The sequence below is a fragment of the Mustelus asterias genome, chromosome 24, assembly GCF_964213995.1.
Source record: "Mustelus asterias chromosome 24, sMusAst1.hap1.1, whole genome shotgun sequence".
Classification (NCBI taxonomy): domain Eukaryota; kingdom Metazoa; phylum Chordata; class Chondrichthyes; order Carcharhiniformes; family Triakidae; genus Mustelus; species Mustelus asterias.
In genome coordinates, this window is record NC_135824.1 from 35359564 (window position 1) to 35372332 (window position 12769).

At 52.8% G+C, this 12769-nt stretch overlaps 1 protein-coding gene across 1 annotated transcript in view; it reads left to right on the top strand.

The window, feature by feature from the left end:
- Positions 1-12769, top strand: part of stard5 (StAR related lipid transfer domain containing 5) — a 29426-nt gene that overhangs the window by 548 nt on the left and 16109 nt on the right. Inside the window, exon 2 of the mRNA XM_078241547.1 lies at positions 8904-8953. Within this exon, the coding sequence (XP_078097673.1) occupies positions 8904-8953 (50 nt within the window). The remainder of the gene's footprint in view (positions 1-8903; positions 8954-12769) is intronic.

The following is a 12769-nucleotide window of genomic DNA, read 5'->3' on the forward strand; positions in this document are numbered from 1 at the left end:
AGGAGGGGGATGAGGGGGGAGGAGGGGATGAGGGGGGAGGGGGATGAGGGGGAGGAGGGGATGAGGGGGAGGAGGGGATGAGGGGAGGAGGAGGGGATGAGGGGGGAGGAAGGGGGGGAGATGGGGATGAGGGTGGGGGGGAGATGGGGATGAGGGTGGGGGGGGAGATGGGGATGAGGGTGGAGGGGGGATGAGGGAGGGGGGGGATGAGGGAGGGGGGGGCGATGAGGGAGGGGGGGGGATGAGGGAGGGAGGGGGGGGGAGATGGGGATGAGGGGGGGGGAGATGGTGATGGGGGGGGGGGAGATGGTGATGAGGGAGGGGGGGGAGATGGTGATGAGGGAGGGGGGGGGGAGATGGTGATGAGGGAGGGGGGGGGGAGATGGTGATGAGGGAGGGGGGGGGGGGAGATGGTGATGAGGGGGGGGGGAGATGGTGATGAGGGGGGGGGAGATGGTGATGAGGGGGGGGGAGATGGGGATGAAGGGGGGCGGAGATGGGGATGAGGGGGGGGGGGAGGAGGGGAGGAGGGGATGAGGAGGAGGGTATGGGGGGGAGGAGGGGAGGAGGGGATGGGGGGGGGGAGGAGTGGATGGGGGGGGGGGAGGAGGGGATGGGGGGGGGGGGGGAGGAGGGGATGAGGGGGGGGGAGGAGGGGATGGGGGAGGGGAGGAGGGGATGGGGGGGGGGGGGGAGGAGGGGATGGGGGGGGGGGAGGAGGGGATGAGGGGGGGGGAGGAGGGGATGAGGGGGGGGGAGTAGGGGATGAGGGGGGGGGAGGAGGGGATGAGGGGGGAGGAGGGGATGGGGAGGAGGGGATGAGGGATGGGGATGAGGGGGGGGAGGAAGGAATGAGGGAGGGGATGAGGGGAGAGGAGGGGATGAGGGGGAGAGGAGGGGAGGAAGGGGGGGAGGAGGGGGGGGGAGATGGGGATGAGGGTGGGGGGGAGATGGGGATGAGGGTGGGGGGGAGATGGGGATGAGGGTGGGAGGGAGATGGGGATGAGGGTGGGGGGGAGATGGGGATGAGGGTGGAGGGGGGATGATGAGGGAGGGGGGGATGAGGGAGGGGGGGCGATGAGGGAGGGGGGGGATGAGGGAGGGAGGGGGGGGGGAGATGGGGATGAGGGGGGGGAAGATGGTGATGGGGGGGGGGAGATGGTGATGAGGGGGGGGGAGATGGGGATGAGGGAGGGGGGGGGGAGATGGGGATGAGGGAGGGGGGGGGGAGATGGTGATGAGGGGGGGGGGGGGGGAGATGGTGATGAGGGGGGGGGGAGATGGGGATGAAGGGGGGCGGAGATGGGGATGAGGGGGGGGGAGATGGGGATGAGGGGGGGGAGGAGGGGATGAGGAGGAGGGTATGGGGGGGAGGAGGGGATGAGGGGGGGGAGGAGGGGATGAGGGGGGGGAGGAGGGGATGAGGGGGGGAAGGAGGGGATGAGGGGGGGGAGGAGGGGATGAGGGGGGGGGAGGAGGGGATGAGGGGGGGGCAGGAGGGGATGGGGGGGGAGGAGGGGATGGGGGGGCAGGAGGGGATGGGGGGGCAGGAGGGGATGGGGGGGGAGGAGGGGATGGGGGGGAGGAGGGGATGGGGCGGGAGGGGGGAGGGGGAGGGGATTGAGGGGGGGGAGGAGGGGATGAGGGGGGGAAGGAGGAGGGGATGGGGGGGGGAGGAGGGGATGGGGGGGAGGAGGGGATGGGGGGGGAGGAGGGGATGAGGGGGGGGCAGGAGGGGATGGGGGGGCAGGAGGGGATGGGGGGGGAGGAGGGGATGGGGGGGGAGGAGGGGATGGGGCGGGGATGAGGAGGGGAGGAGGGGATGAGGGGGGGGGGAGGAGGGGATGGGGGGGCAGGAGGGGATGGGGGGGAGGAGGGGATGGAGGGGGGAGGGGGAGGAGGGGATGAGGGGGGGGGGAAGGAGGGGATGAGGGGGGGGGGAAGGAGGGGATGAGGGGGGGGGGAGGGGGGGGAGGAGGAGGGGATGAGGGGGGGAGGAGGAGGTGGGGGGGGTGAGGAGGTGGGGAGGAGGGAGGGGGGTTGGGGAGGAGGGAGGGGGGGTGGGGAGGAGGGAGGGGGGGTAGGGAGGGGGGGTGGGGAGGAGGGAGGGGGGGGTGGGGAGGAGGGAGGGGGGGAGGAGGGAGGGGGGAGGGGAGGGGGGAGTGAGGGGAGTGAGTGGAGGGGGGGAGGGGAGTGAGAGGAGGGGGGGAGGGGAGTGAGAGGAGGGGGGGAGGGGAGTGAGAGGAGGGGGGAGGGGAGTGAGAGGGGGGGGGGGAGGGGAGTGGGAGTGAGAGGGGGGGAGGGGAGTGGGAGTGAGAGGGGGGGAGGGGAGTGGGAGTGAGAGGGGGGGAGGGGAGGGGGGGGGGGGGAGGGGAGTGGGGGGGGGGAGGGAGTGAGAGGAGGGGGGGAGGGGAGTGAGAGGAGGGGGGAGGGGAGTGAGAGGAGGGGGGAGAGGGAAGGGAGAGGAGGGGGGAGAGGGAAGGGAGAGGAGGGGGGGGAGGGAAGGGAGAGGAGGGGGGGGGAGGGAAGGGAGAGAAGGGGGGGGAGGGAAGGGAGAGGAGGGGGGGGAGGGAAGGGAGAGGACGGGGGGGGGAGGGAAGGGAGAGGAGGGGGGGGAGGGAAGGGAGAGGAGGGGGGGAGGGAAGGGAGAGGAGGAGGGGGGAGGGAAGGGAGAGGAGGGGGGGGGAGGGAAGGGAGAGGAGGGGGGGGGGAGGGAAGGGAGAGGGAGGGAAGGGAGAGGGAGGGAAGGGAGAGGGAAGGGAGAGGGGGGGGGGAGGGAAGGGAGAGGAGGGGGGGAGGGAAGGGAGAGGAGGAGGGGGGGGAGGGAAGGGAGAGGAGGAGGGGGGGGAGGGAAGGGAGAGGAGGGGGGAGGGAAGGGAAGAGGAGGGGGGAGGGGAGTGAGAGGAGGGGGGAGGGGAGTGAGAGGAGGGGGGAGGGGAGTGAGAGGAGGGGGGAGGGGAGTGAGAAGAGGGGGAGGGGGGAGGGAAGGGGGAGGGAAGGGAGAGGAGGGGGAGGGAAGGGAGAGGGGGATGAGGAGAGGGGGAGGGCTTGAGGGAGAGGGGGCTGAGGGAGGGGGGGGGAGGGAATGAGGGAGGGAGAGGAGGAAGGGGGGATGGGATGAGGGAGGGGGGGAGGGAATGAGGGAGGGAGAGGAGAAGGGGGGATGGGCATGAGGGAGGGGGGAGGGGATGAGAGAGGAGGAGGGAGAGGAGGAGGGAATGGGGGAGGTGGTGAGGAAATGAGGGGGAGGGAATGAGGGAGGGGAGGGAATGGGGGCGGGGAGGGAATGGGGGAGGGGGGAAGGATTGAGGGGAGGAGGTGGGGGAATGAGGGAGGGTGAAGAAGTTAAGGGAATAATGAGGGTGGGGAGGGAGGGAAGTGAAAAAGGGGGACGAAGTGGGGAGCAGTGAGGGTGGGGGAGGGAGGGGGGGAAATGGGGAGGGTAAGAATGAGGGGCATGGGTAATGAGGGTGGAGGAGGGAAGGTAATGAGGGAGTACAGGGACGAGGGTGGAGTGGACGAGAGGAGGGAATGAAGCTGATTCAGGGAGGATCGGGGGAGAGGGGAGGGGATGTGAGTGGGGAGGTTGGTGTGGGAGGGGGTTGAGGGAGGGATGCAGCAGCAAGATTGCAGTAGGGGAAGGAGCATGGAGAATGCTGGTGGCATGAGGAAGGAATTGAGGAGGGAGGAGAGGGAATCATAGAATCCCAACAGTGCAGAAGGAGGTCATTTGGCCCATCAACCCTGCACCGATCACAATCCAGGCCCTATCCCTGTGACCCCACATATTTATCCTGCTAATCCCCCTAAAACTAAAGGGTAATTTAGCATGGCCAATCAACCTAACCCGCACATCTCTGGAGTAAGCGCAGCACCCAGAGGAAACCCACACAGACGTGGGGGGGAATGTGCAAACTCCACACAGATAGTCACCCGATGCTGTGAGGCAACGGTGCCACCCCTATGAAAGGGAGGCAAGAGAGAAATTGGAGGCAGGAGGTGGAATGAGAGAGGGAGGGGAGACGACAGTAGTGAGGAGGGGTTACGAAGGAGGCAGGCAGGGTGGAATGAGGATGGGGAGATGAGAGAGGGTAGAGGGGAAATGACTGAAGTAGGAGGGTAGGGGAAGTGGGAAATGAGTGAGGCAGGAGGGGTGGGAGGAGGGAAATTAGGGTGGAAGGAGCAGGAATAAGCAGAGGGACGACGGTGAGTGAGAGGCAGGAGGGAGAATCATAGAAACCCTACAGTGCAGAAAGAGGCCATTGGGCCCATCGAGTCTGCACCGACCACAATCCCACCCAGGCCCCACCCCCATAACCCTACATGTTTACCCACTAGTCCCTCTAACCTCCGCATCTCAGGAGAGCTGAGGGGGGTGGGGAGGAGGAGGGGTGGGGAGGAAGGGAGATGAGGGGGGGGGGGGTGGGGAGGAGGGGGGGAATGAGTGAAGCAGGGAGGAACAGGAAGAGGGGAATGAGCGAGGCAGGAGGGGTGGGAGGAGGGAAAATAGAGGGGACATTTATTAGTCACAAGTAGGCTTACATTAACACTGCAATGAAGTTACTGTGCAAATCCTCTAGTCGCCACACTCCGGCGCCTGTTCGGGTACACTGAGGGAGAATTTAGCATGGCCAATCCACCTAACCGGCACGTCTTTCAGACTGTGGGAGGAAACCGGAGCACCTGGAGGAACCCCATGCAGACACTGGGAGAACATGCAAACTCCTCACAGACCGTGACCCAAGCTGGGAATCAAACCTGGATCCCTGGCGCTGTGAGGCAGCAGTGCTCTCCACTGTGCCACCTGAGCAAGTCTGGAGCTGTCTCAGTCAGCTTTTACCTAACAAACACTCTTTTCCGTTCTTTGCCCTGAATGCTGAAACTGTGTAGGCATTCACAGTGACCCTGAGCTGAGGTTCCAACTTCACCATCGAAGCCATCACTTTCTAATTCTCAACACTTTCTGCATATGGGCTTTGAAAGTGCCAAGCTTGTCACTTTCCAGCTTTTTTTAGTTCAACATTCTGTTCTGTTCCCATTTCCATCTTCGATAAACTGCAATTCATTCACAATTTCTGCTGACTGCATTCGGTCCCACACAAAGTTCTTTGCCACGATAACTTGCCAACTGTCAGTGATCCACTTGGGCATTGGGAGCCATTCAGAATTCCTTGCCTCCCCAACAAGTTCCTCCACAGCTTTGCCTCCTCCTACCTCTACAACCTCTTCCAGCCCCAATATAGTGGAGACTGTGCTGGCCCCTTGGGGTGAAGAGGGCACGACATGCCAGAATTGAGTTTAAAACACTGCTGTAATTATATTTGTACGTTAGCAATCTGATGGGAGAACTGAAGTACAATTCTCCATAAGTAATATGCATACAAACTATTAAGCCACAGTTGTTTTAAGTATTTAATTTTAGATTTAATTATTCATTGTTAATCCATATTTCTGCTGCTAACTGTTCATTGTGTTGCAAAACGAGTAATTGTCAGTAATCCATGGGCTGAGTAATGGGACTGTTGTGTGTGCCCTAATTTTGGATTAAGGATGATGTAAATGTTAGACATTTTGTAATTGGTCACTTTTTCCTAGCGTCCAGTCATTAGTTTATTAGTGTTCCTTATAACGGCTCTAAGCAGTCACTACATAGTGTGGTTCAAGAAGGCAGCTCATCACCACCACCTCAAGGACGATTAGGGATGGTCACTATATGCTGGCCTAGGCAGCGACGCCCGCATCCCATGAAATATTTTTTAGAAAGCAAATATTGGGCTTGATCACGTTTGTCCAAATTATATGCCTTGTGTCACATGGGTCTCCAAACCTAACAATCTGCCTTCAAAGTGCAGGTAACACAACAACGTGCATTTATATCACACAGTCTAACAGGCTTCTTTACAGAAGCAGAATTTGACACCGAGCTGCATAAGAAAATAGGGCAGGCTACCAAAAGCTCAGTCAAAGAAGTAGAATTTGAATAGTGTCTTAAAAGAGGAGAGAGGTTTGTGCACGTGCCTTATCTTTACTAGTCTGAATTTTGTAGACCTTGAGATCCAAAGAAATGGGAGTGGCAATTGGCTCCTCAAGCTTGCTCTGCCATTCAGTAAGATTGTGGCTGAGATTTAGTGCGTTGTTGGTGCTGTTGTCCCAGTAAATCCTAAGTCAGAACGCTAAGATTTGTTGGTTGAAGCACGCGGGGAGGCAGAATGATGCTTTATTGACCAATTAAACTTTAAGAGGATAAAAAAATGAGCAAGAAAATGTTAGAAGTTCGCAGAATTTTAGCTTGACTTCAAGCAATTTAGTTTAATTAACCGAGGATTAAATTTTATTTTGGTTTACCTACATCCTCATCCTTCAAAATAAAAAAAATACCCATCTCGAGGCTTCATACTGTTGAACATGAAGTTAGTATGAGCACCTGAAGAACTAATCTCTGTTTCCACCGCCATAACATTGCCAACTTTTCTGCTGCTAAAACCCTCAGCCATACATCAGTTACTGCTAGACATCACGATTTAAACACATTCCTGGCCTGACTCTCATCTTTCACCTTCCCTTCACACACTTAAGCTCATCAAAGACTTTGCTGTCTACATCCTAAATCTAAGCGCCAAGTCTCTTTATCCCTGTCCTGTATTGGCTCTCAGTTGAACAACTGCTAGATTTTGAAATTCTCGTTCTTGTTTTTCAAATTCCGCCATCGTTTCACTCTCCCTGTCTTTGTAATCTTCTACAGTCCTCTTGAGACACACAGTGCTCCTACCATTCTGGCCTGTTCCACACCCCCATTTTTAATAGATTCACTGTTGGGGGCCGTACTTTCAGTTACCGAGGCCCTAGTCTTGGAAGTTGCCTCGTCAAGCCTCTCTGTCTGTCTTTCCTCCTCAACAACACTAATTGAAATCTATCTCTTTGGCCAAATCTCTGTCCTCATAGAATCCCTACAGCGCAGAAGGAGGCCATTTGGCCCGTCGAGCCTGTACCAACAACAATTCCACCCAGGCCCCATCCCTGTGACCCCATGTATTCACCCTGCTAATCCCACAGACACTAAGGTGCAATTTAGCATGGCCAATCCACCTAACCTGCACGTTTTTGGAGAGCGGGAGGAAACAAGAGCTCATGGAGGGCACCTACGTAGACACAGAGAATATGCAAACTCCACACAGACAGTCACCCAAGGCCGGAATTAAACCCGGGTCCCTGACGCTGTGAGGTAGGAATGCTAACCATTGTGCCAGCCCTATCTCCTTACGTGGTTTGGTGTCGTGTTTTGGTGGATAATATTCCTGCGTGCACCTCGGAATCTTTTATCAAGTTGAAAGTCATAGAGTCGTAGAGCATGGAAACAGGCCCTTCAGCCCAACTTGTCCATGCCACCCTTTTTTTTAAAAAACCCCTAAGCTAGTCCCAATTGCCCGCATTTGGCCCTCTATACCCATCATACCCATGTAACTATCTAAATGTTTTTTAAAAGACAAAATTGTACCCACCTCTACTACTACCTCTGGCTTGTTCCAGACACTCACCACCCTCTGTGTGAAAAAATTGCCCCTCTGGACACTTTTGTATCTTTCCCCTCTCACCTTAAACCTATGCCCTCTAGTTTTAGACTCCCCTACCTTTGGGAAAAGATATTGACTATCTAGCTGATCTGTGCCCCTCATTATTTTATAGACCTCTATAAGATCACCCCTCAGTCTCCTACGCTCCAGAGGAAAAAATCCCAATCTATCCAGCCTCTCCTTATAACTCAATCCATCAAGTCCCGGAAGCATCCTAGTAAATCTTTTCTGCACTCTTTCTAGTTTAATAATATCCTTTCTATAAAAGGATGACCAGAATTGCACACAGTATTCCAAGTGTGGCCTTAACAATGTCTTGTACAACTTCAACAAGACATTCCAACTCCTTTATTCAATGTTCTGGCCGATGAAACCAAGCGTGCCGAATGCCATCTTCACCACTCTGTCCACCTGTGACTCCACTTTCAAGGAGCTATGAACATGTACCCCTAGATCTCTTTGTTCTGTAACTCTCCCCAACGCCCTACCATTAACTGAGTAAGTCCTGCTATATAAATGCAAGTTTTGTTGCTGTGTTCTGCTTGTTACCCTGGATCTTGTGCCCATCTTACTGCAGCAATTTTGAACGTAATTCCTGGAGATACAAACAGTTGGGACAGTAATGAAACAAACAGCCTAAATACAGAGGTTTATTTTGGGAAATTACAGGGGCATTCACTTCTCATCTACTTAGCTATTCAGCAAAATCAGGAACTTTTATCTTTCCTAGCCTATGTTAGCATTTTACTGAATTGGAATAAAGTAGCCATGTTAGTCACAGCGTGTCTATAAAATCTTTGTTACTGAGATTTTTCTCTCCCCGCCAGGACAAGCATTGCTTTTACAATGCTTTCAGCCTGCAATTTTTAACGTTATGAAGCAGTCTCTGCTTGGGATCACTACTAAACATGGCATATAAATTGCATCCTTCAGGGTGTCTTATTCTAGGCTCCTGTCCAGAGACTATGGCTGCATCACGCTACAACTGCAAAACTAGATCACCTGATATTGGCTCTGTGCAGTGCAGATGTAACCTGAAATGGTTTCATAATTACCTTGTTTTTCTTTTTCTAGTCCAAACATCTAAATATTGATTAACTATATTTAACCACCACATAATAAGGCCCAAAAACCCAGTCCAAAGACTTCTCTCAAATGTATTGTGCAATGAATAAAGCATTATACCATTGATGACCCAATATATGGACCCCTAAATGCACTCCCCTGGGTAATCCTGAATCATTTACTGCCATACCATTGGCACTCTTTGATGCTTGAAGTGCGTGCGTGTCTTTGTAAGTTCTAAAACGTGTTTTTCTTCTTTGTTGATAGAATGAAGTTTGTGTCTCCTGGAGGCCATCATCAGAATATTCTGGAAACTTGTGAGTGTGGAGATAAGTGTACGTTTATTGAGTGTTTAGGAGCAATCCTCTGATAGCAGTTCTGATGAAGTAGGCTGTGAGGTAGCGTGCACCACCTTTGGCCCACCTGGGGGTTTCACTGCCGATGATGATCAATTTTTAATTATAGAATGAATTCCAATTAGGTTTTGCATTGTTCTGTCCCACTAATATTTTTCATTTAACAAGTTTATGACAACTCTAAATGGTCAGAAGAAACATAATTGTGAAGAATTGTGTACTGATCCCAGGAATAAGCTTTTCACAAAGGGTGATGGAAATCTGAAAGAGCCCCCAAAGAGTCACAGGATGCTACAGTGCAGAAGAGGCCCTTCAGCCCATCGAGTCTGCACTGACGCATGAAATGCCCTGACCTGCCCACCTAATCCCACTTGCCAGCACTTGGCCCATAGCCTTGAATATTATGGCGTGCCAAGTACTCATCCAGGTACTTTCTAAAGGATGTGAGGCATCCCGTCTCCACCACCCTTCCCAAGTAGTGCATTCCAGGCCGTCACCACCCTCTGAGTAAAAAGGTTTTTCCTCAAATCCCTCCAAACCTCCCACCCCTCACTTCGAACCTGTGTCCCCTTGTAACTGACCCTTCAACTAAGGGGAACAGCTGCTCCCTATCCACCCTGTCTATGCCCCTCATAATCTTGAACGCCTCAATCAGGTCATCCCTCAGTTTTCTCTACTCCAACGAAAACAGCCCAAGCCTATCCAACCTCTCTTCATAACTTAAAAGTTCCATTCCAGGCAGCGACCTGGTAAATTTCCTCTGTACCCCCTCGAGTGCGTTCATGTCCTCCTTGTAATGTGGTAACCAGAAATGTACACAGTACTCCAGCTGTGGTCTCACCAAAGCTCTATACAACTCCAACATGACCTCTCTGCTTTTGTAATCTATACCCCGATTGATAAAGGCGAGTGCGCCATATGCCTTTTTCACCACCCTCTTAACCTGCCTTTCCGCCTTCAGAGATCTATGGACAAACACGCCAAGGTCCCTTTGTTCTTCGGAACTGCCCAGTGTCAGACCTTTCATAGTATACTTTGTCAAATTAAGTCAGTTGCATCATTTGAGATGGAGATCACTAGATTTGTGTTGGGTGAGGGCATCAAGATAAATTGAGTAAAAATGGGAAATAGAGTTGAAGTATGGGTCAGCCATGATGTGATTCACTTGGGCAGTGGGCTTGAGGGATTGAATGGTCTCTTGTCATTCGATCCCCATACTTGGTCTGTTAGGTTGATTTTATAAGTCTGTTTGCACATTGAATGTTTCCCAGTGTTTTGGGGTTTTTCACACACTACCTATTCAATAATGGTATTTTTGTCTACCTGTGGCCTGTGTAGAAGGCCTAACATTCTTGTCTGATGATGATAAGTATAAATGGGAGTTCCTGCATGGGTGCAGAAATTCTTGCCCCCATCTCGCCATCTCCACGGGTAAACAGGATCTATAGTGGTCAGTGTAAGGTGAAGGTGAAAATCAAATGCTTGGTTAGAGTTGTTCTAATTGCATATTTGGGGGGTGGGGGGTAAGATGGATACGGAACAAAGCCTGAACAGAAACCTGCCAAAAATAAGACCACCAGTTGTCAGATTGGTCATGCCTGTAGGCATTACAACAGCAACTATACAACACATTTAACATCGAAAAGTACCCGCGGTGCTTCATAAAGACGTAATCGTGGAAATGGGCATTGAACCAAAGAGGACGTATTATGCGGAATCGCCCAAAGCTTGGTCAAAGCAGTGGAATTTATGGAGAACGAGGAGGTACAAAGGCAGAGGGATTTAAGGAGTGTATTCCAGAGTATGAAAGTTTGGTGGTTGAAGGCATATGAACCAATGGTGGCTCGAGGAATGCAGAGTTAGAACATAGAACATTACAGCGCAGTACAGGCCCTTCGGCCCTCGATGTTGCGCCGACCAGTGGAACCAATCTAAAGCCCCTCTAATCTACACTATTCCAATATCATCCATATGTTTATCCAATAACCATTTGAATGCTCTTAATATTGACGAGTCCACTACTGCTGCAGGCAGGGCATTCCACACCCTTACTACTCTCTGAGTAAAGAACCTACCTCTAACATCTGTCCTATATCTCTCACCCCTCAATTTAAAGCTATGTCCCCTCGTGCTAGCCAACACCATCCGAGGAAAAAGGCTCTCACTATCCACCCTATCTAACCCTCTGATCATCTTGTATGCCTCTATTAAGTCACCTCTTACCCTTCTTCTCTCTAACGAAAACAACCTCAAGCCCCTCAGCCTTTCCTCATACGATTTTCCCACCATACCAGGCAACATCCTGGTAAATCTCCTCTGCACCCTTTCCAACGCTTCCACATCTTTCCTATAATACAGCGACCAGAACTGTACGCAATACTCCAAGTGCGGCCGTACCAGAGTTTTGTACAGTTGCAGCATGACCTCCTGGCTCTGAAACTCAATCCCTCTACCAATAAAAGCTAACACACCGTACGCCTTCTTAACCCTATTAACCTGGGTGCCAACTTTCAGGGACCTATGCACATGGACACCCAGATCCCTCTGTTCATCCACACTACCAAGTATCTTACCATTAGCCCAGTACTCTGTATTCCTGTTACTCCTTCCAAAGTGAATCACCTCACACTTTTCCGCATTAAACTCCATTTGCCACCTCTCAGCCCAGCTCTGCAGCTTATCTATGTCCCTCTGTAACCTGCCACTTCCCTCCGCACTGTCTACAACTCCACCGACTTTAGTGTCATCCGCAAATTTACTAATCCGTCCTTCCACGCCCTCATCCAGGTCATTAATAAAAATGACAAACAGCAGTGGCCCCAAAACAGATCCTTGCGGTACACCACTACTAACTGAACTCCAGGATGAATATTTCCCATCAACCACCACCCTCTGTTTTCTTCCAGCTAGCCAATTCCTGATCCAAACCACTAAATCACCCTCAATCCCATGTGTCCGTATTTTCTGCAAAAGCTTACCATGGGGAACCTTATCAAACGCTTTGCTGAAATCCATATACACCACATAAACCGCTGTACCCTCATCCACCTCTTTGGTCACCTTCTCAAAGAACTCAAGGTTTGTGAGGCACGACCTACCCTTCACAAAACCGTGCTGACTATCCCTAATCAAATTATTCCTTTCTAGGTGATTATAAATCCTATCTCTTATAATCCTTTCCAATACTTTACCCACAACAGAAGTAAGGCTCACCGGTCTATAATTACCAGGGTTGTCCCTACTCCCCTTCTTGAACAAGGGGACAGCATTTGCTATCCTCCAATCTTCTGGCACTGTTCCTGTAGATAATGACGACACAAAGATCAAAGTCAAAGGCTCTGCAATCTGCTCTCTAGCCTCCCAGAGAATCCTAGGATAAATCCCATCCGGCCCAGGGGACTTATCTATTTTTACCCTTTCCAGAATTGCTAACACCTCCTCCTTAGGAACATCAATCCCATCCAGTCCAACAGCCTGCATCTCAGTACTCCCCCAGAGTTGGGGGGGGCCGGGTTGTTAGAGAGAGGTTTATGAATTTTTGGAGAGGGTGAGACCACAAAGGGATATAGACACAATTAGTGTGAAATTTTAATTGAATAATTTGCAGGATTGGGGAAATTGGTTCCTTGAGGTTGCCATCATGTTCACCGCCATTGAAAACAGTGATAAATGCCATAACCTAGCTGCAGGCACATCTTCATCCAATCATAATTCCTCCAAGCAAACAAAGTAGTGGGAATGGTTCGTGGTCTGTGGCAAGCCTCATGCAGGAACTGG